Here is a 23,558-nt window from a genome sequence, read left to right on the forward strand (position 1 = left end):
TTTGTTTCGGACTTGACTTTTAATCTATCGACAAGTCATTTAAGTCCAGCCAAGTCAATTAATTAGCTGTTCATATACGACATTGATTACACCATATAAGAAGAGTAGGGTTTACATACTGTCTGTTGGTCCTGCATTAATACTTAAATAGGACATGCAAAAGCTAAGCTTGTAATGCTGTGATGACATGGAGTAGTATATCACAAAAAAGCAGAACAACAACAAAGAATTTGATTCAGAGCCTAAAGGCTGAAAATCGTGCTGGTCATCGCAAATGATTAAACTGTTCAAGGAGGATGTTAGTCAAGTGGTATATGACTGCATATGGAATTTCTGAAACAAGCTCATTAACACAATCACTTTTTTCACACGGAAAGTACACTTGTTGAAGTCAATAGTAAAGTATACATTATTTCATAGCTACAACCCAACTGTATTCTGTCAACTAAAAAAATCACCCTTTCCACAACTGAACGGCAATAAAAGCCTCACCTGAGATTTAACAGTGATCTTCCAACAGACAGGAGCGGCAAAGCACAGCACACCGAGAGGGGGCTGTGTGTCAGCCCCTGGCTGGGTGGTAGAGGAAGGATACTGCTGCAGCATGTGAGGAAATCTGCCAGCTTTCTTATATCACACTAGTCATATTTGCAGCCCAAACCTTACTTACAAGTGCAGCTGTACAAGATATTTCCATGCCTTACTTTCAAATAGTCCAGACCTGAATGAGGACGATAGAGGTATTTTTTCACAGGGGGAATACAATTTTAAAATCAACATGCTTAAATGTAAAATCATCTTCCAGCAGACAGACAAATGTTTCTGCTTGAGAGCACAGTGTTTATGAAACAGCAGGCCCTTTAGTTGCCCTGGAAACTATATTTGTAAAGGGCCACAATTTATATTGTCCCGGAGGCTTTTAACATTTGCATCAAAGCTTCAGAAGATGAGAACTGTCAGTAAGTATTTATTCACAAAAAAAGCAAACTTCACTTTAAGAAGGTTGAGTGGTGTACTTTTTTTTTCCTGGCTGATGATAAATGATCTTTCAAGAAGCAAACAAAAAAACCTCATGAAGTTGTACTTTTGTGGTGTGCTTAGAGAAAGTCAAGAGCAACAGACTTAGGGTGCTACACGTGCTAGTCAGGGTTACACAGAGAACTTCTAACCAAATAGAGGGCAAAAAAAATAAAAGGAACACCAACAGTTTAAGTACTGTCAGCATTTTCTGTTTACCGCTGTTCAGTAATGACCCTGAGGTTGCATCCAGAATCCTCCATCAGATTAGGATCTACTCTGTAATCATAGAGTAAAGGAGATCTCATTAGAAAAAGCATAAAATGCAGAAAGCTAAAATTAAGCAGGCAGGAAAACTTGAGTTTAGTTCAAATACTTAACTGACAAAATGCTCTTAATTTTAGGAGCAGGGAGAGCTTTATTTTTTCCAAGAACTCTGAAAAAAACCCAACCTTTCAACTACTATCAGAGGTTCACAAATTTAAGTTTTACAAAACACCGTGCAGAAAGAGCCAATACACTTCCTACTATTTTCTGAACTTAGATACCGAAAAACAGTCTACGGAGGAGTCTTGATGCTCATATTCAAGCAAACCCACCACTGAAGTCACAGGGTGAATTGCTTATTCCAGGATGAAGTAGAACAGTCAGAGAGATACCCTTCAATTTTTCTCATTTCTGCATCAATTTCTACTCTTGAAAAGTGTAAGGAATGGAAGCTGCACCAAGATGAATTCATTTTTTGAGGGTCTTGCACAAGCAGGAATTGAGGACAAGATGCAGAAATTTATATTTATGGCCTGTGTAATAAAAGAATTCAGAAAAGATATCAAAAAAAGAGACCCTCCCCTATTCATAGAAATGCTTAGAGACGAGTTGAGGGAAAATCTTTGAGAGGTCTGTGCAAGAACACTAACGAGGGAAAGAGACAGACAGAATGAGAAATTAAGAATACTCTGACTCATTTCCTTTGGGAAGGAAAAACTGAATGAGGAAAGAGAAAAAATAGAAAACCGGCAGGATACTTCTTTCAAGAACTTTCAGAATAAATCTGCTCTGTCTTTGTGTAGGTGATTGTATACTTTAGACTAGCATTTGCAATATTCAAATGTATTATTCAAACAGCAAAAAACAAGCACAGTGAAAGTTTCACAAATGAAAGCAGACAAGAGGAGGAAAATGATAGTTTTTCACAATATTTTATAAAACAAAGCCACTTATATTCCTCACATCATAAACTTTTTATCTATTCTTTGATCATTTTGATTTGTTCTGCTGAAGTATGCTTCAATCATCTTCTGTCAAACATACAGCTACAGGTAAAAGTCCATAACGTGCACGGCAAGATTTTTCTAACTCTCAATACTTGTGAAGCTGCTCCTGGGAATTATCATCAGTTAGCAATGGGTTACAGGACAGCTTGACATCTTTTTTTTGGTTTGACTAACCACTGACTCCCTCAAGCTTCCTCCCAGCCTGGCCAGATACACACATCTTACATCTATCTCTTTTATGTCATGGAGCAAAAAGGAGCCAAAATCCTCTGCAGGTACTGCCTCCCAAAAGCCTGTTAATATTTCTTTAGAAATGCCAAACAGAAATTAAAATAACCAGCATTAAGGACCATGTTTGTTTTTCAGATTTCACATTGCTTAGTATTAGTTTCTTACCATTATCAAAATTAAAATACAATATGCTCTGGCATAACTCCATTCATCTTTATCTCAACATTATATCTGGGATACAGAATTATAATAAGTAGCCATTAAAATGTACAAATTATGGCTGGTTTCTTCTAAAATGTGATGGAAAATTATTCAAAAACATATTTGTAGCTTCACTTTCCCCAAGAGAGAAAAAATGAAGTGAAACAAATCCAACTATTATTGGAAATTATATAGATGAATAGCTATTCTTGGTTCTGTACGTTCATGTCATTGCTTTGGGTAAACAAAATCAACCTTTCATCTACATCTTATGCAGTTAATAACAAAGTTACTGAGGCAAATACATTAAAAAAAGTTTAAGTGGCTCATAAACATGCTCCATTTAACTGTAACATGAAACTTCTCACTCTTTTTTGAACATCCTGCCCCAAGTCATGCAGACCAGAGGAAAAGGTTCATCTCAAAGTAATTGAAAAGAAGAAAACATGACAGTATGGCATAGCCCAGAGTAAATGGAAATATTTTAAACTATTCCTTGCGGCTTTATGATGCTTAAGATGAAGTCTTTACTTTATGAAATTCTTGTCCCAGACAACTGCAGCTGGAGTCAGGAGACTCACAATCTATTCTGATTGACGTCTGAGTTTTGGAAAATCATCTTGCTTCTCTGTCTCTAGTCTTTTTTCTGTTCTTTGCCATGTCTAGCAGAGGACAATGGATTGCCTGTTATTTGTGCACTTGTACAGCAAGAAGCGAGTTGAGAAGCTAATCAAAGTTGACACCTGTAGGCATTACCATAACATCAATGGTAAATAATAATAAGACAAGCTGAATTTCAGCTTAGAATTTGATATGTAAGGTTCGTGAGCAATCCCTTGTTTGCATTGTGTTACTGTTTTCTCAGCTGCAATGAGAAAACAGTCATGGAAAAAGAAGCATCTTAAGCAAGCAGTGCTTCCCTGAGACACTACTGCAAAGTGAGACTGGTTTCAGGATATACAACTAGTGTGTTTTATAGCACTGCATCATTAATTTTCAGCAAGCGCTCTTTTGTGTTTTCCATGAATTTGCTGCAAGACATCTTTATTTGAATACATGCAACAACAGTGCTGTGCAAGGCCTCTTCTTGAAAGACACTGCAAGACAAATTTAAATATATTGTGAATCTCCTGCTCTTGACTGTAACTGGATGCAGCAGTTCTGAACAGCACAGATTATTACAGAGTATCATCTTTGCTATCAAAATTAAGGGTTTTTTTGAGTGCCTGCTTTGTAACTCAGGTATTCAGAACCAAATATAGTCAAAGTAATAGTATAAGACAGAAAGTGGCTATTTTGTATGCAGAGAAGATAGTTTCTGTCCATTCTGAAAGAAATGGACATATTCACATAATGTTTCCATGCTAACATGCAAAGCCCATTGATTTCCCATATCAAAATCCCAAATAGTATCTTCTATACTTGGCACCAGACACATCATTACCTGCTCCAGAACTAATGGGTTCCGTGATTCACTCATTGAGTCCACCATACTGTTTATAATATAAAACTTCTTTATGGACACTGAGGCAATTTTTAAAGTTTTGGGGCATTTAAAGATGGCACCTTGCAGGAATTCAAAATCTTTAAATGAATTTTATTTGCTTTAGCCATTTTTAAAAGTCACTTCCTTCTTTTGGCACCATTTAACAAACTAGTCCCTCTATACAAATGGCTTAAGTGGTGATCCTTGAATCACCTTTCAAGGGTTTTTGAAACATAAGAAAATATGATTGTTGGTCCTTAACAGTAATTTATGTTTGCTAATTGCTTATAAAGGTTTGACACCTATGCTGAAAGCTGTTCCAGGATCCATCAATGAAAAATAGTTTTAGCGGTTATATTAAATTAACCCAATCTTTAGTTATATCACCTGATTTACCTGTTTTCCAAACATCTATCTCTAAATTAATGTACATATGATTAGCTATAAAGTGAAAAGTTAGGCTGCATTTACAAAAGATGACATCAAGCTAACACTATTCCCACTGAAGTTCACGTAGCAGTGAAGACAACATGGCTGCTGTTACAACACGAGGACATAAACTGACAGAACAGTAAAAAAAAGCATTTCTGCCCTCTTTTTTATACCGGTTGCTCATTACTTTTCCCAGCCTCTTCATGCCAGCACAGAAGCCCATGCAGGTGTGAACAGCACTAGTGAACTCATCCATCCAGGAGCCCATCCTACCAGGCTGGTTCATTAGCTCCCTGGTCCATTCAGTGCAGGGCTTTAACTGTGGATGGTGAAAATGGGTGAACAGCAGTGCCGTATCCACATCCACAGGACTACTTTTTTCAGTGGTAATGATGACTTAAAATATAGCCTGAGAGTAAAACTAGGCCATTAATAGCTGCTTTAGGAATCCCAGAAAGAAATAGCTGGCCTTTTAATTATTTGTCTAACCCTAATCACTCACCTATGAGACTTCCTTCCTACTAGACTCTGGATATCTGATGTTCCTGGAGTCCGAACAGTCTAGGCACTGCCTTTCAACACTAGAGATTTCTGATTCCTGTTCAGAGGGCATTACTTAAGCATCACATGTCATCACACCTGCTAATGGCTTCCAGGTTTACTATTCAGGATATAAACAGCAGATGTGATGATATCACCAGTTATCACCAGGCTTTGTTACCTTTCCTGTTATCTGACCTGTATGTTAGCACTTTTATGCCACTTTATGATCCACACAGAGATGAGATTACAACAGAGAAGGCTGTATTGCCAAAATGAACCTGGCTGTGTGACAGAGTTTGTAAGCTCACATGACTAAGCTTGACTGACAGATTCCCAAGAGCATGCCTCTGGTGGGACAGTACAGAGTGCTACCCGCCTTTACCAAAGCCACAGGCACAACTGATGTAGAATGGAAGGAGTGACTCCATAGTGCAGGAAGTGAATGCATCAGAACATGGTGCACCAAGGTGTGTCACCAAGGCTCTCCTCTTCTGAATACAAAGACCTGTGTTCCAGTTTCCTTGAGTCAGAGGACAAAATGTATTAGCTGGAGTTCCTGTTCTGCTTGCACACATTATACAGTTGGCACACACATGAGTTAGGGTTTGTACATGGAGCACCCCACGCTGGAACAGTGTGCTTCAGACCCCAAGGTCTGATGATGCCCAAGGGCATCATCAACAGGCTGGTGCAAAGAGCAGTTTGCTTCTTTTCTTTGGCATTAGGTTTGACTGACACTGACAGTCTTCTGTGTCCATCAGTTTAAATAAGGACTAAATTAATCCGTAAAATGGAAGGTGGAACCAAGCCTCTGGTGTTTATTAATTGTTAAAAGGAAGTCTAGTATCTGTTTACATCTCAGTAATTTTGTCTTGAAAAAAAATTTCCTCCATTCTTCACAACGCTCAGGGAATTGCGTGCCGGACTAGAAATTCATCCCTGAAGAGAGGCCAGGAGAGGTGTAAGACATGAAACATTTTACCTACTGAACAAAGACTGAGAAAGCTAACTAAATCCTATTTTTCCTATGGTACTCCTTTGTCACATGAAACTCCCCAAAGGAACTTAACCCAGAAACTGCTCAGTTTACAGACTGGTAATACCAATCAGCATCTACAGTTGTTGATTATATTACATCTAGATATATAATACAGTGATATTGTATTATGTCTAGGCCACCAGTAGACCTTTGACATCTACATTGATCCCAAGAAGCTTTCCGACTGGAGATAGTTTAACCAACTCTGAAAACAATTGTGAGATTTCCAGATGCTAGAGAGAGAAATATTTCTCCTGAGGGTGAGTAACCTGACCTCTAATGGTTTTCCCTTCTTCAGCTACTCCAAGACAGCTTGCTGCCCGCCAGCTTTTGAACTACTGTACCCAGTAGTTTCCAGATGACTTAAGGGTTCCTTAAAGGAAAAAACCCACACCCTCAAAATACTTTGCATTCATTGCAGTATGCCACAGAATGAGCTCATGCTGTAGCCTGTGTGTTGCACTGCTGTCGTTTGCTGACAAGTCAAAGACGTCAGTTCTCCTTTGGGACTGATTTAGGGTCAATGTGACTTTTGCCACAGTAAGAATCATGGTATTTACCCAACATGTTAAAAAGTCAAACACAGCAGCAGACTCTGTAATACCGTGGAAGGATGTTTGCCTCACATTCTATTGTTATACCTGTTAATACCACCGATGCAGAGGCCCTGTGAACTTTCATTACAATTCCATGTAAGACATACATATTACCTCATAAGCAATCTTAGCAAAACAACATTCGTGTTTGCCCACAGACTAAGAAAACAACTTTAAGTTTGTTGGGCTTGCTGAGTTACCAACAGTAATGCTATACAAAAAACTCACATTTGCATCTCAGAAACTGGACTATCGGCATCAGTCTTTGTTACACATTTTGGTAGGTCATCAAAATATCTTTAGATAGTAAAGAAACTTGAACTTTAGCAACCTAAATTTGAACTGTGACTCTAAAGAAGAAAAGACCTTTCCTTCATACAGCTCCACTCTTGAACCTCTTAGTTGCAGTAAGGAAAAAAAAAAAAAAAATCTCTTTTCCAAGGTTTGTACCATTGAATAAAACCATCGACATTTAGGACTGTGCACAGTGAGATTACTGTAACTCAGCACTGCATTATATACTGGCTTTAGGATTACTTTCTTTTTTTTAATTACAACTTCAGAAAAAGGTTTTCAACTGTCTTGTACAAAGTAGTTGTAAGTCTCTGATTTTTCAGTCTTTTTTTTAAGGAGTGGAATGGCAGCAACTATCATGCACAAGGGAAAAGAAGCCAAGATAGCACCTGATGTCTCCCTGTGAAGAGAATTTCCTTCACAATGTTAGATAATGGATTATACACGTGTCAAATCCTTACCCTTACAGAGGACCAGCAACTCTAAGTAAAATTCAAAAGACAACTTCAGGGGCATGTAAGACATTTTGTAAGAAAGACAATTTCTCCCTAGTTTAGGTATTATATTTTTTGCCCAAGAGAAGGAAAAATCATTATGATCAGTAGTCAAGCTCAGTTCTTCAGTATAAAATCGTGCCAGAGAAATGGGGTTTTTGCAAACGATACCATAGAGATTTGGGACTAAGGTTCATGAGTGTAGACTCACCAACTGACAAGACAGATGAAGTCCTGGGACTGAATGTTGTGCACCCTTAGGGAAATGAGGAAAGATCAACCTCCTTTCTGCAGTCATCCCCATCCCAGGAGAATGTTCCTTCTTTTGTATCTGGTTGATGTTCTCTTTTGGGGGAAGTTCAGTAGAGGTCACTGCACCAAGAACTGCAGTAGTCAGCACAAAACTGACAGGGACTGGTTCCATAAAAGCAGCAGCAGAAAAAGAAAAAAAGCAAGCAAGCAAAACATTTTTTTAAATTATTAGGTTCTCTGATGATAAACTAGCAATGCTACAAAAATATCAGTTAAGGATAGAAAATAATTCATAGCTTTGCAAGTGGTCATTGCCCATTTCAGTACTTCTGTTCATCCTAACTGTAAATATCAACTGTAAAATTTTTCAGCATATTCTCCTAAGACCCATGAGTAAGGTGCATTTTTCATGTCCCTTGCCCATAGGCAAGCTAAGAAAATCCTATAGCTTACCCTATATATTGCCCACCAAATAAATATATTAACTACACATAAGATTTGCACTAAATAGTCAGTGGGTATTCAGGAACTCATTCATGATTCCCTTAATGTTTCTGTCAAACATCAAATAAGGCTTAGAAATAATGCTGTTGAGAGAAAAAAGCCATGCCAAACAATTTTATCGATCACCCTCTTCTAGATTTCGAATTTAGCAATAGCAATGGAACTGATTAACAGCCCAGCAAATGAAGCTCATTCTCTCCTCTTAAACATCATCATCCTTTTCAGTGAAGGATATTCCAGAAGCTGTTAGAAGAGCATGCGCTCTCAGTTAGAAAAGCACATTACCCTCCTACCAAAGCCATTTCAGCCATTGTGTTAATATTAACCGATACTGTGAAGTGCAGTTTAGAATAGGAATCCCCTCTTCAGGCTGTGGTCTCTTCAAAGGGAAAAATCAGACTAATCTTTTTAATGGTGTAAGCAAGAAGAAATGGACTATTGATAAAGCAGATGAGGCAAATTAACTCAGCTGCAATCTCCTCAATCTACTGCTGCCTAACACAGAGAGAGGGCTGCGTGGAGAAGGCCAAATAGGCTAATATAAACTTTCCATCTGGGGGATCTCAAGCAGCTATCATTCACCACTATCATTTGCATAACTGGGGGTGGGAAGAGGAAACTCACATACTGAACATGGAGGTAACACTCAGTTTGTTTCTGTTTTGAAAAGCATCATTATTCCTCTTATTGCAAAGCATAGATGAACGACAGATAGAGCACTCATCATAGCTAATCCAACCATGGACTTAAAAACTAGGCTTCTTCAACTCCCACAGCCTCGCTACAGCTGATTTGCATTAAACCAGCACGGATCAGCAGAGACATCAGCACAACAGTTGCAGAGTCCAGTACCAGGAATCACACAGGATGTCTGTGAGGGGTCATCCTCAATTTCCAGAGCATAGCATCTAAGTTCTGTGCCCCATAATCTCAAGTGAGGAGCAGCATCCAAATCTTTGATAGCCATGACAGCAGTGACCAGGAGTCTGCAGAGCAGACTTCAGAGACAACCTGCAACAGTGGGAATTTGATCCTGATGTAGCTTCTCTCTCTTATGGGCCTGTTTGCCTGTAAGGAGAGGGTCCTTTCCACTGCCATTACTACTTTCATGTCATGAGGTAAACAAACAGATCTTGACTTCCTACATAGTTCACATTAAATAGTGTGCCCTTTTAGTTAAATCATTCTGGGATGAAATTATTACAGGCAAGAAGAATTTTTGGCACATAATGTAAATCTCCCCAAAGCCCTATGAGGTGGTTTTTGGTGTTTAAAAATGAAATGAGGCTCAGGTCTATATCCTTCACCTTTGGATGAACATTGATAAATTTATCTCAAAGCTTCATTTTGCCACACTGTATTTTATACAGATTAACTCAAACTCTGTACAGAAAGACAGACATTCTTTACTTAGAAGGCATAGGCCTATTCTCAACTTCATATGAACAAATTTCACAAGTTCTGCTCAAGAACAGTATTCTTTTTCAGGCTGTTGATACTTCAAATTAAGGATATATTCTATGTAAATCTCTTTTACAACTGTGTTTATTAGTGTTATTTCATTTCCTAATTTTGTGTGGGTGGATAATTATTTTCATCTTCTAAGAGAGAATCATAAGCAGATTTATGGAAATCAACAAATATTTCTCTGCTATTGTAGCGTATGAATGAGCAACCTATGCAAAAAGAAAAACTGTCAAGTTGGCTATAAGCACCCCTTAATTTTATGTGCTAAACACTGTAAAGAACAGTTAATTATGTTTACTTCTATAAAGTTGTATAGGAGGATGCACAACCACTTGTTACTGAATCCAATAATGAACACCTTGCTCCAGAACGAACATCTGAAAGGTGGTGTTATAGTGGAATATCGTTCTATAACGTTTTTCATATTAGCCACACTTAGATGATTTCTTGCAACATGCATGTCTGGATGACAATGGACTTCTGTAGTTCCTGAACTGCAGCTAAAGAAATAACTATATTTCTTACAGCTTTGTCACATTTTATTGCCTGCCTTAGAGCTACGCTAGATCCACATTTCTGGGATTTTTCACTATTTCAAATCCTGCTGGAGAAAACAGCTTTTCAGTATATATAATGTGTTTAGTGAATTTATTTCTTTCAGGAATCAGCTCATGGAAAGTTCATACAGAATAAATATTCTTGTGTTTTATTTATTGTACATTTATATGAAATAAAATTTATATTATATTAACCTGCATTGAAGGGGAGTGTTTTGCCCAGATTACACTTGAGTAAATGAAAGGTAATGCTATTGTCTTTGGTTATTCCAAATATAGAACAAACAGGTGGACAGAGTAGTAACTATGTTGTTTCCTCAAATTCCTCCAGGTACATATCTTAAAAATTTGAAGCAAAGCCAATTTCTTCCATGAAAAGTTTCCCAGAGGAAAGTAAGAAAGGAAATCACATACTTCAGAAATTTTAAAACAAAACATATGGGTTACATTATACTCTTTGATGGTCTCTCAGACACATCTATCATAGCAAGCCAAAAACAGAGCTCAGTCCCAAAGCTCGAACCAGCCTCTTCAGCTGGCACTGTTTCCTCTCCTTCCCAAGAGCAAGGGTCTTGCACGAGTTAATACTGCCTGACTTCTTCCTGTCAGCAATGTTCAAGAGTTGTAAACCACGAACATTTTAAGTCTTAGATGAAATTTTCTTATAACATACTATGAATTAATCAGAACATGAAACCTGCATGAAACCATGCCATGCCTTTATCACACTCATAAAAGACTTTCTAACAATTATTCCATATTGGCACAACCAAGAGCTAACAAGCAACAAGGAATGATGCTGTTCTGGCTCATCTCCCTCTTTCCATACATGCCATCTGCATTTAGTTATGTTTTGTACTGCTTTATTCCTCTAGGGAAGACAGGAGTATATGGCCTTTTGAATCTAAGAAAGTACAAGACAATAACTAACTGTGACAGACAGAAAACATTATTTTATGCTAGCTGATGTTTTCTGAAATGGCAACAGCAGAATTTAGCGTATAAGAGTGCAATGCATCTAAACTGACAGAAAGAGATAAGAAAAAGCTAGAAAGAAAACTTCTGCTCTAGTTAGTAAGGACCATCTAATATAGACATGCAGACATTCAGGGCTGTGTTTAAAGTAGATGAAAAGAAATTGAAACCTGCACTAGCTAGATGTTGTATTACACTGGTTCTGTCCAGCAAGACACTGCGCTATAATAATAACTGGGGAAAACAAGATGGGAAAAAAAAATTTATAAGTTTGAATCCAGAAGAAGAAATGGCAGATCACATCAAGGACAACTATTCCCTATTCTCAAAATTTTCTCATATGAGTTTAGCACTGAATATATCCAAAATTACATGGGAAGGGAAGGGAAGGGAAGGGAAGGGAAGGGAAGGGAAGGGAAGGGAAGGGAAGGGAAGGGAAGGGAAGGGAAGGGAAGGGAAGGGAAGGGAAGGGAAGGGAAGGGAAGGGAAGGGAAGGGAAGGGAAGGGAAGGGGAGAAATCGAAACCAACAATAATTTATCCCGTAGAAGCCTCAAAGATCTTTAAACACAAATTGGGAACCCCTGAGCTTGGAGCTGCACAAACACATATGAAAACTGCTTTTTCACACAGTAAGTATGTAAATTAAATACAGTCCCTAATTACTAACATTACATGCAATGTTTTGCTATTAACCAGGGTCTAGCCAATAAATTTTTACCATTTTGAAATGAAGCCACCATTTGGCCTACTTTGTTAGCATTAAAATGAAAGCAATAAGACACATGGAGACAGTCTAAACCATACACATATTGACAAGGACTGCAACCATATAGCCCTGTAATACTGTATCGCCATTGCTATTACTGTATTGCCATTGCCACACAGAAAGCCATAAGCTTTGTACTGATTTTGCAAGACCTCTGGACTGAGCCATGTCAGGCTTGCTCTGGGCTAAAAGTTTAGCTTCTCAGGCTACACTTTTTTTGACCTCCCTGCACTTTGTTTTACCTGGTTTAAACATAACAGCTATTTTTTCTAATTGACCAGATGTCTGTAGCTAATTTGTGTTACTTTTGCTTATCTTTGTATGCTAGCACAACAGTTTTATGACCATAACATAATGATGTAGTATGCAGAAATAGAGGCCTATGGTAACATAGCAGAGGCCTTGAGAAGCAGAGACACAGGAGACGGTGTAGAGGAGTACAGGCATGGAATTACCAAAGATGGGGCATAGGCTTGGTATTGAAGTCAACGCCCATAGGTATAAAAAAGACTCACCAATGGTCAGTTAAAGAAATGCAGGCCTCAAGATGGACAAAACTGGGTTTAGGTGTAACAAAGAGAACAAAGAAAAAGTATCTAACATACCTAAAAGGAACCGTATGTAGTAAATTTGGATGCAACATGGAGCTGTAGACCAATAAATAAAGAGAATTGCATGTTAGCAAACTTACAAAATGTCCCCAAGTGGACCCTAGAGCAAAGAAGAAACCATTAACATGAACATCACCTTCCTTCCAGTGAAGGACTCCAGATGCTGCCAACACAGGTAACACCACCAGCAGAATGAAGCCACCAACCTTAAGACTTGGAGAAGCAGGGGAAGGGTGAGCGTAACATCAAGGAAAGAGAGTAGAAACTAAATGAGTGTATAACAATGTTAGCTGCTTTATTACTATTAAAACATTTTCTGCATAAAGCCCTCTTTTTTTTTTCAGTAATAATGGGATCTAGCCTATTAACTATTCTTTGATTAGCTGGTTAAGATTTCAATTACACTAAAAAAAAATAAATTCCTAGCTTTATATAAGATGCATTTCCTCTTTGTCCATAAACAAGCTTTTGAGTATAACAAGACTAAGATATGTTAAGAGATGTTTGACAAGTCAGTCAGAGCTTACCATTAGGAAATTCAATGTACATTTCCATGGGAAGTTTTTTCCAAATGAAAAGTACAGAATGGGAGAGGAAGAGGTGGAGCCAAGGAGAAAGTCTGTCCTTTTGGCATGTATTTATTCACTGGACTAGTTAACAGGCATCTGGTCCATCATGGGGACCCACAGGTGTTATTGCAATACAAACAGTAATACGCTAGCCACAAGTGTCCATACAAAGGTCATATGACAAATCATTGCAAAGAACTGCTACCAAAAAAATCAAATTCTTATAAAATTTTGAATATGATGACATTCACTGGAGGAAAGCTGCATTCTCCCCAGGCTGTTAAGCAGGAGAAAAACAACTAAACTTATCGGATAAATTATTTGTTATTTACTATTTCTCCAAGTCTATATGATTCTTGCCAGTTTCCCAAAGGCTTCTTGTTTCTCAAGCATGCAGAACCATCAGCATGCTGTTATTGTTTGGAAACCCATAAAGAGTAGCAGTGTCAGCAGTTTGCAGACTCAGGAAGCCAAGAGCCTATTAATCTCTATGTGGAACAAGACACTGAGCTCTACATTCCATAGAAAATCCTATACTTCAGCCCCTAGATAAAAGAGCTGTGGTCAATACCTGGCAATCCCCATGCCACAAATAAAGATTAAAATCCCACTTTAACTAGGGGGGGGGAAGTTTTACCAACCTTCTAATATGGACTAAATGTCAACTTAGAGTTACACCCAGCTATTGAGAATCTCTAAGAACAGTGGTCCCAATCTTTGGAAAGAGAGGAAAACAGTGAATTAAAACAGATTATTATTGCATAGATATGTTTGCAATACTAGAGATATTCTTGATACTAATATTTGAAAAGCACCACAGAGAATGAACTAGTACAGTCCCTCAGCAGTACTTTATACGCATGAAGGAGAAAACCTGAGCTTTGCACCAAATAATAACAACAATGGAGCTGAGCTGTCTTTGATTTGCAACCCTTTTTATTAGGCTGCTAGACTCTACCTTCTGTGTGAGAGACAAAGGTGTGGAGATTAACAGTTCTGTCAGTGATGTGTTCATTGGTTACATTTTAAACACTAGCAGAAATAAGATTAACTTTGGCACGATAATGATAATTCCTTGTGATACTCCAGACTAGTATCACACTAACCTGCAAAGAGTTAAGATAAAATAAAATTGTAAGTATTAAGTAAATTATTTTAAATAACTGTTACCAGTTTCCTCCATGTTATCCTTTTCATAGTCTACCCATTCCCCACTACAATTTTGGTACTTGCTGAATCAATAAAAGTGCTAATCATACAGATGAATAACACATGCATAAAACCAGTTTTAAATACAGCCAGAAAAATACTACAACACTTATTTCACCACATTGCTGAAAAAAAAAATGTTTTTTTCACTAATTTATGATAGCACCTTTCTTCTGCTCTTTGTTACTCATGTTAGAGCTTTGGTTTTCACAAAAGATTTGCTCTTTCACAAAGCTTTCTGTGATGTGTGAGGGCACTTTGTTGGTGTATGATTTGCTTTTGAATTTTCTGGAAATAAGCATCCATTTTTTAAAAAAAACAAGGGGATGAAAAAAGTTATTTAAAAGTAAGTCATGAAACTGTGCACATGCCACAACTGAGTAATTTCTGTGAGCAGCCTTTGCCTTCCTCACCCCATCTGGCCTTAATGTCTCTAACACCCACTCACTGCATCACAACAAAAATTAGACTAAGCTCCTTGGGGCAGGGTTCTGTATTTCTGTAACTGCTCTGAAGCATCTAACATACATCTGGAAGCTGTAGGAGGAAAAAAAAAAAACTAGAGTCCAAACTGTTAAAACTTCATTTGTAGGTTCAGCCACCTGTGGATACCTTGTCACATTACATGGCATGAGCATTTTGTTCCATGACTCCAAAGGAAGTGAAAGAGTCCAACTAACGTGACCAATACGCTATTAGTTATACACACTATTTACATCCTTATCACAATGTCAAATAAGACATGCAAAACCAGCTGTAAAGTCAGCATGCCTTTTGCCATGAACTTATTCCAAATGGGGTCAAGGCTGCCCACAAGTACTTTGCATATTTTTAATATTCCACTTATTTATATATATTTTTTATCTATTACTACATTTCTCTTAAGAAATGAGCAGGACAGACTAGAAGATTGGAATCTTTCATTTAATGAAAAACCAGCTACTGAGTGGAAAGATGAAGCTCAAGTTCTGCCACATTACTCCCCCGTCTCTCTTTGCCTCCCTGCACTTGTGTTCCTCCTCTCCTCTTGCTTTTACACATACCTGTGTCTCAACTCCAACATGACATGACATGACATGACATCTAATGGTGGAGAGAGCTAGAAGAAATGAGCCTGTGATCTCCACAGACCACCTGCAGACAACACTGTGCTGTCAGAAAACTATCCCTTGCAAATTAAATGTGCTTTACTGTGTAGACCCATAACAAACTTCTCCCACAATGAGCTGACCTATTGATTTTAATATGCTGAAGTTTTTGTACATTTATATGAATGCAAATTTTAAGCACGCGATGGGACTCACTCAGGGTCTGATTCAGCACTATTGAAGTCAGTGAGGCTTTTGGCATTCAAAGATTTGCATATAGTGATTCCTCAGATAGCATGGAACAGAAGATGTGCATCCAAAAGCCCACTTCAGAACAAACCCCTTAACTTGGCTATGCCTGTTTTTTAACGGGTTGAACTTGAAACAACATGAAGTGCTTGGTATTACTGACAATTTAACTTGCCATTTTAACTTCAATGGAAGTTACTAGATCTGCACTCTCTTAAAGCTCAGGCTAAACAAAAATATAATTGGTTCCCTGCCTGAATCACCCAAAAATCAAAGGCTTCTTTAACAGAACACTGGCCTCAGTGGTTGGAGCAGGTGCTTCTGCATTTCTGCATACAGCAGATTTCTATTTAAAGATTTAAATTCACCCGTTTGCTTGGGGCTAGGAGGCAAGGGATTGGGAGAAAGAACAAAGCCATTCATGCTATTGCAGCTCTGCATAGAGCAGTCCTGCCTCCCTGACAGGCCGACTGCATGCTGTGTCTACAAACACTGGGATGGTCATGATAAAATCCAGTGGCTGGGAAACAGATCTGGACTGTGAGCCAGCATTCATTCTAGCCTTTACAGAAAAGGCTGAGCTGCTGTCGGGCTACTCTCGGGCCAGGCAAATAAAATTCAGATGATGCGGCCTTTACATGGCTTTAAATTTCCAACCATTGTGAAATTGTTCCTTGGAAAAGAAAAAACAATTTCTGTGTAAGGGAAGAGTCCCTTCCATACACAGAGATAGTCTTCAAATCAGAAAACGTTTTGCTTGCAAACATGTGACAAATCAATGTGCATTTCTGTGCGACACAAGTTCACAGACCAGCTATTTTGCTTGACTCAGAGCTGGTTTCAGCCTCCTGTTATCAGCAAAGCATACTGCTTTGGGGACTGCATACAAATTACTGAAATTACTTTGGGGGGGGGGGGAGAGGGTGATGAAGAAGAAACATGTGTGTTACATCAGCCGCTAGTCAACTATTTCTATGTATTTTTAAGCCAGCTTCTCGACAGTTGAATAACTGAGTTAAACTAGTGTGAAGAAAGCGAGTTAGCAGATTTCCTCTCTTCAAAATGTTTCACATTCAAGCCCTTGGTTAGATAATTAAGTGAGCAGACGTTATTGTCAGCTTCTTTATGCTGTTTGTTTAGGACAGCAGGTACCACACTGAGCTGCAACTTGGCATCAAGGAAAATCTGCCTCTGTGTCAGGGCAGCCAGGATAGCCTGGACTCCCATGAGGACTAATTGGTACTCCAGTAAAAAGAGCTATCTTCAGCCCTACTCAGAGAGAAATATTCTAGTGTTTTTAGCATCCTTTTGGATGCTTTTAAGGAAGGCTCCTCTCAGTGCTCCTGCATTTCATCAGCTCTTCCTCTCATGGAAACTCTAAATCACGCATTTAAAAATAGACCATCAGATTATCTGGGTAAATCATAAAGCTCAGCTTATCTCTCTCTTCCCCTTCAAAATATACAATTTATTTTGTCCACCAGCTCAGTGGTGAGAAGCCATGAATAATCCTGTTTGTCTGAGTAACCCCACTCTTTTGATTGTCCCTGTGTATCTCCATTATGTGCATGTATGTCACGCTGCGGGCTGTGTGTCTGTGTGAGCATGTAAGGAGGAAGAAGGAATTCACAGTTCTGGGCACAAAGGTGTACAATTCTGCTTATGGCAGTGTTTATGCCCATGCCAACTCTGTGCGTTCTAGCATCACAATGCAGCCTTACACAGCCATGGAGAGTAATACCAGGATTCAGCAGAAATAATGTACTATGTACTTCAATTATGCATTAAATTGTTTAACACCAATCTAGACCCCAGAACACGTGTGCTTCCCCTAAGGGCAGACATAATCAATGCAATGCGAGGGAGGACACAAAAATTTTTCAATTTCTCTTTCCCAGTGATTCAGAGGCACCACATAACAGAGCCTTAAGCAGCAAACCCTGACTGGGTTTTCCAGCTGGGGCTGGAAACCCATACGCGCATCTCCTCCTCCTGCCAGTGCAGCCCATCAGGCCACGGGAGCCGGAGAAAGCCCTGCAGGGCTATAAATAACTACTCGGAGGAGGAGGGGAGAGTACAGCAGCACGTTTCCAAAGATGCTTGCTGCAGAGGGAGGTTTTGCTGGATTAACTCAGAGGGAAAAGGGAACCGCTAGGAAGTTCACTGACATAGCAGGTAATGTCTGTGGAGAGGGGGCAGCAGCTGCCCTGGGGAAACTGAAGGGGGAAACGCCTCGCTCGCTGGGAGAACAGCGAGGTGGGTTTCCCCCTTTGAGTGTCCCCCCTATTTCAGATCGTTTCTGCAGAGCCCCCTCTGAGATGGGCTGTGGGCACGAAGGGTCCACGGCTGAGAGAGACGGCGAGGATACGAATCAACTCGATCGAAGTGTTATTAGCACACGCAGCTTATTGTCTATGCCAAGTTTGTACTGAGTGAAGAGGTGTTATTTATATGCACTGGATTTGCAATGACCGCATGCGGTGCTCCTGAACTTGCCCCAGCGTGGAAACGGTAGCGGTGGCTCCCCTACTCTCTCCCCGGTTTTCCTTCGAGAGACAAAGCCGAGAGGTCCCGTCTCTCAGGAGCCTCCCTATCCCCCGCTGCCTCCCGGAAACTTTCGGGAACTACAGACACCGCCTGAAGCACAGGTGCGTGCTCGCCCCTTCCCCGCCAGGGACACACCGGACACTCCCCAGCCACCGCCTGGCGCCGCCGCTACTCCGGCTGGCTAGGCGGGGGGCGGCATGCAGCCTCCGCCTCTCGCCGGGGCGCGCTCCGCGCCGTTCCGCGCCGTTCCGCGCTTCCCCGCCCGCGCGCCCGCGGGGCGCGCACCGCGCGGCTGTGCAGTGCTGCAGTCCCCGGCCCGGCCCTCTCTCACCGTCCTCCAGAGCCGCTGCCGCTTGGCACTGACGGAGGTGGCGGTGACGATGAGGTGGGAGACCGACACCACCAGCCCGAAGACGATGGCCAGCAGGGTCCGGACGGGCAGCAGCGAGTAGGAGACGAAGGTGACCAGCATGAGCTGCCACATGCCCTGCTCAGGGGCGCTGGGGGGCTCCATGCCGTAGGCGCCAAGCGAGAAGGGGCAGCAGAGGAAGGAAAAGGTGAAGCTGAAGAGCAAAGTGAGCTTGACGATCTGCTGCAGCTGGGTGACCTGCAGGTACTTGACATTGGTGACGATGAAGAGGGAGAGGAAGATGATGCAGTGCACCGGGTGCGAGCCTTTGGAGATGGTCAGGCTGGGGCCGGAGAGCAGCTCCACCAGGGCCAGGCTGGCGGTGAGCACGATGAGGACGGCCAGCGCCTTGAGGGTGGACGTCTGCTCCAGCTTCAGGTTATAGCTCTGGAAGAGAGCCTCCAGCTCCTTGCAGTCAAACTCGTCCTCGCAGGCGATGGCATCCAGCAGCAGCAAGGGAGGGGGGTCCCCCAGCCCGGCTCTCGCTCCCGCCGCCGCAGCAGCCGGCGGGGAGCAGCAGCAGTGGCAGCACTTCTTCCTCTTGGTCTTGACTTTCTGAAACGGTATTTCCTCCATGTCAGTGCCATTCATAAACCCCGGGGAAGAAATGCTCCTCCTGGTGTCCCCCGCTGCCGCTCCTCCGCCTCGCTGCTCATAAAAGAGAGGGGGGCTGCGAGCAGGAGCCGCGGCCGGCCGCCCGCAGGCAGCTCCTGCCGCCGCAGCTCGGCGGACGCGGGCACCGGGCGCAGCCCGCCGGCCGCAACCCGCGGCACCGGCAAACGCCCCCCTCCGTTGCCACCAAGGAGCCGGGGATGGCTGGGACGGCGGGAGGAGAGCCTCGTGTTAATATGCCAAGCTTCCTGCCTGCTGTCTCTCTCTCCCCCCCCCGCCTTCTTTTTCTTCCTCCTCCTCCTCCTCCTCCTCCTCTTCCTCCTCCCCCCCCCCCCTCCCCCGTGCTTCAGGGATGCTAATCTCCTAATGATACCAAAATACCATCCAAAGGCTTGAAATCAAGTGGAGGGAGGGGTGGGGGCAGAGGGTGGGTGGAAGCGGAGAGAAGGGGAGTGGAGGATAATCAACAGGCGGGCCTCCCTTCAGATACCACTATTTGGAGGAGCCGGAGCTACGGAGAGCGGGTGGCAAACGGGCTCCCGGGGAGTGGGAAACATTTCAAAAAAAACCCAAAAACCAACGACAAGGAAAAAAAATAATAATGAAACCCAGCTAGGGGACTAGGCTAAGAGGAGGACAAGTGGGGCAGAGGGGCCGGAGAGACAGCAGGAGGCAGGGAAAGGCAGGGCGTACCCCCGCCCACGTCCGAGAGCATCTCACCGGGGCCGGGGAGTGAGAGGCGCCTGCGCGCCGCTCGCTTGGGAAGCCGGACACGTCCCCCGCCGTGGCACAGCGGCTCGGGAGCCGCGGGGGGATCGCCCGGGCCCTGCTGCCCTCCCCGCCGGGCGCCCAGGGCCCTCCGCCTTTCCAGCTGCACAAGCCTTCGGGCTGCGGCTGTTGTCTGACATCCTTGTGTTGGCCGCCCGCCTTTACATATATTTAAATATATATAAATATAAAAAATCTAAAGAGGTAGAAATACATATGTAAATATATAAAAATATATATAAATTTATAAATATAGGTGAATCCTACTTCCTTTGAGAAATAAAGTCTTACCTGCCTGAATAAACATGCTGATTTTACTTGTTTTGCCTCCTAGACTCTGAAGCAGTTGGAAAAAGTGGAGTGAGTGAGAAAATTTTCAAGAAAACACGTTTCTGTGCACACTTCTGCCTGTCTGGGAGTACAAATCAGTCAGTGGCTGTGGAGCGCTGCTCTTGTGACAGGAGTTGCCTCGGTTTGACTCGGTGCCTCATCAAAAACTTGAGTTGGGAGTCTGCGTTGTTTTTGAAAAAAACCTTCCAGTTCTGCCTATAATGCTGGTACCACATACCACTATTACAAGTTGCCGCCAAAGAATACAATACAATATTCTTTTCTGTAACCACTGCATCTAATTTTGGGATTATGAGACTGATTCCAAACTCACCAAAGACTAGAGAAAAGACTCCCGTGTTTCTTTTGGCTTTGGATCAAGCATTTGTAAGAATCAGGGCTAGGAAAATGTCAAAATAGAAGACCTTAATAGATTATGAACATTTGGCTTTTCAAAAGTAATGGAGGAATACTTTCCAGAATCAAAGCAGAATCCTACTATCATGGGTATGTTGAAGATCTAATTGCTGATTTTTGTGTCAGTGATGTCAGATTCTGGTTCCGGATTTGGGCTGAAGAGCCTTAAGATCAACAGGAGGCAGGGATTCTTTAAGATTTGCTACAGCTGTGAATGATGTTGGTACTTCACTTCTGGATAGTAAAGTAGCTTTTAAAAAAAAATCTCTGATATATAATTTAAAGCAATATAGTTTTTTATATTAATATTTTAGTATTTTATGTTAGTCTTAGCCCTCCAGACTCAGTATGCAGTCATTCTTTTGAAGCTGTATAGACCTTAGTAGGAAAAAGGGAATGAATCAAAGTTGCTGGAGTTTGTGTGTTACAGATTCAAAATATTTCACACTTGAGACAATGACTGTTACTTTGTGTTCATGTGACACCACTCATGGTGGTTTCTTAGACTGTGACTTAGACCCCCAAACACTGCAGAACTGTAAAAATAGCTGGTATTTAGATTTCTGTAACTTCCTTCGGGAAGAAAGTAAAGGGGTTGGATTTGCTGGCCCGAGTGCTGGAAACAGGAAGAGATGTTTAGCTGAAAAGAAATGAAATCTAACAAAAAAAGGCTTCCTTTGTTTTGCAGTATCTCTAGTGTGTTTGGAAAGCTAATAAAATTCATCTCCTTGTTCACTTTGGTGCATAAATTCACTTCAGTCACACATATAATAGACAAATACACAGTTATATTTTCACCTGTCCTCAGCTTGCTTCTGAGCTCATATATCCTGAGGGATAAATTAATATTTCACATCTCACGCTGCATAAGAGGTGACACCTAGCTGCCCAGCCCTAGGAACAATCCACTGAAAGAGTTGTCATGCTAGCAGTTATCATTTCTTTCTTCTGGCTCTCAGCTTGCTGCTGGGAAAATGGAAGGTGAGTGACTCCCTACAAGGCACCCTGTGGTTTAGATTATTTTCATGCTTCTTACAACCTCAGTTGGGGTTAGTTAGTACCTACATACAGCAGAGAAGGCCCATATGTATGAGACATACACATCTCCATTCTTATTAGGTCAAGGGGAAGCAGTGAACTTGAAGCTTCATCTTCCTTAGACACTGTAGGAATATGGAAACGCCACATAGTGATTGATGAAACTCTTCCATCCTTCATACACTGTTTCACATCATAGGGCAAATACTTCACGTTAGCCTGCACAGCGAAGAACCCAATTTTTACCACCTGATGTCACAAATATAAAGAAGGAACCTCAGAACCTTTGTCTGAAACAGGCATCTTATTAAAGCAAATAACCAGCTATAAAACTGCTGGAATGCACTTGATACAGTGCTGTATTTTCTGACCAAACTTATCTGCTGCAGATGACAGCAGCCTGGTTGGGGTTTTGTGAACTATGAACAACACTTTGTGGTCTGCAGTGCACTTCTGGCTCATCTCTAAGGAAGATGCGTGGTTGGTTTTGATATATAATGCCCTCAAAGTTCTGGATGTTGGCCAGATCCAAGCCAGCTCTTCCTGTTGAATGCCCTTGCATTTGTAACCACAGACTACTCTGGGAAAAATGTAGTATTGACAGGAAAGGGTGATTAGAGCCCAGCTTTATCACCTTTTGCATTGCAAAACCTATCTGTTTTTTCAGCCTTTTCCTAAGAGGCAAGCTGACTTGGTTGTTTGAGTCACGGGAAGTGGAAAACACTTCTTCATGGAGAGTTGGGCAGTATATGGATCTAGGTTATACTAAGCAGAAGTCTCTCTACCTTTTACTGGACCTCAGGAGTAGTCTTGAATTAAAGGGCTACTCAGTTTCAGAACATCTGTTTTTATTTACTTTGTGCATATAGATTATGTCTTTAATAATTATTTATTTTTCACTGTCCATCTTGTTTTACTTTACTGAACTCAGTACTTGCTTTTTGTATCATCTCCTCACCTCGAACAGTTTCAAGCACTCACTGCCTGATACATTGGCTGGAGATCATCTTTGGAAGCAATACTTTTCATAGAACTAGAGCTTTTCAGATTCATGACAATTTTAGCATTAAGCATAATCAAAGTTTGGCATCAATAGAATTTTTGTCTTGGGTTAATTTTTATCTGAGTAACAATTGGAAAGATCGTAATCTTTTATTCATATTTAGTATTGCCTGCTTGTAACAGAATGCCATACTCTATCATCTGAGACAGGGATAGAAATCTTTTTCCCTCTCACCCCCTCTGACAGTAAGAGTAAGGACTCTGCATAAAGCTATTGAGAAATTTCTGCAGACTCATTCTAGCAGGCACAGCTTGTTAATGCCACCACAGAAATGTGTCTAGCAAGAGAAAAGCAGTGTTGTGGGCAGGACAGAAGAGGTCCTGCAGAAAATGGTAGGAATGGATAGGCTTAAACATAAACATTCAACAGAGTGTTTTTGTCCTCTCATGGATCTCTGAAACACATTTACCATTTTTTCTAGATTTTGAGGAAAGCCAAGGTTTGAAAAAAGTGAAAGTATGTTTTTCCAAATCATGCACAGATTTCATTTGGAATCAGTATGGGGACTCCATTCACATT

At 41.2% G+C, this 23,558-nt stretch overlaps 1 protein-coding gene across 1 annotated transcript in view; it reads right to left on the bottom strand.

Moving 5' to 3' along the window:
• Positions 1-19,402, bottom strand: part of ADCY1 (adenylate cyclase 1) — a 158,692-nt gene extending 139,290 nt beyond the window's left edge. Inside the window, exon 1 of the mRNA XM_050891589.1 lies at positions 18,734-19,402. Coding sequence (XP_050747546.1) covers positions 18,734-19,402 — 669 coding nt within the window. The remainder of the gene's footprint in view (positions 1-18,733) is intronic.
• Between the last annotated feature and the right edge of the window lie 4,156 nt (positions 19,403-23,558).

Source organism: Gymnogyps californianus, chromosome 2 (genome assembly GCF_018139145.2).
Source record: "Gymnogyps californianus isolate 813 chromosome 2, ASM1813914v2, whole genome shotgun sequence".
Taxonomy (NCBI): domain Eukaryota; kingdom Metazoa; phylum Chordata; class Aves; order Accipitriformes; family Cathartidae; genus Gymnogyps; species Gymnogyps californianus.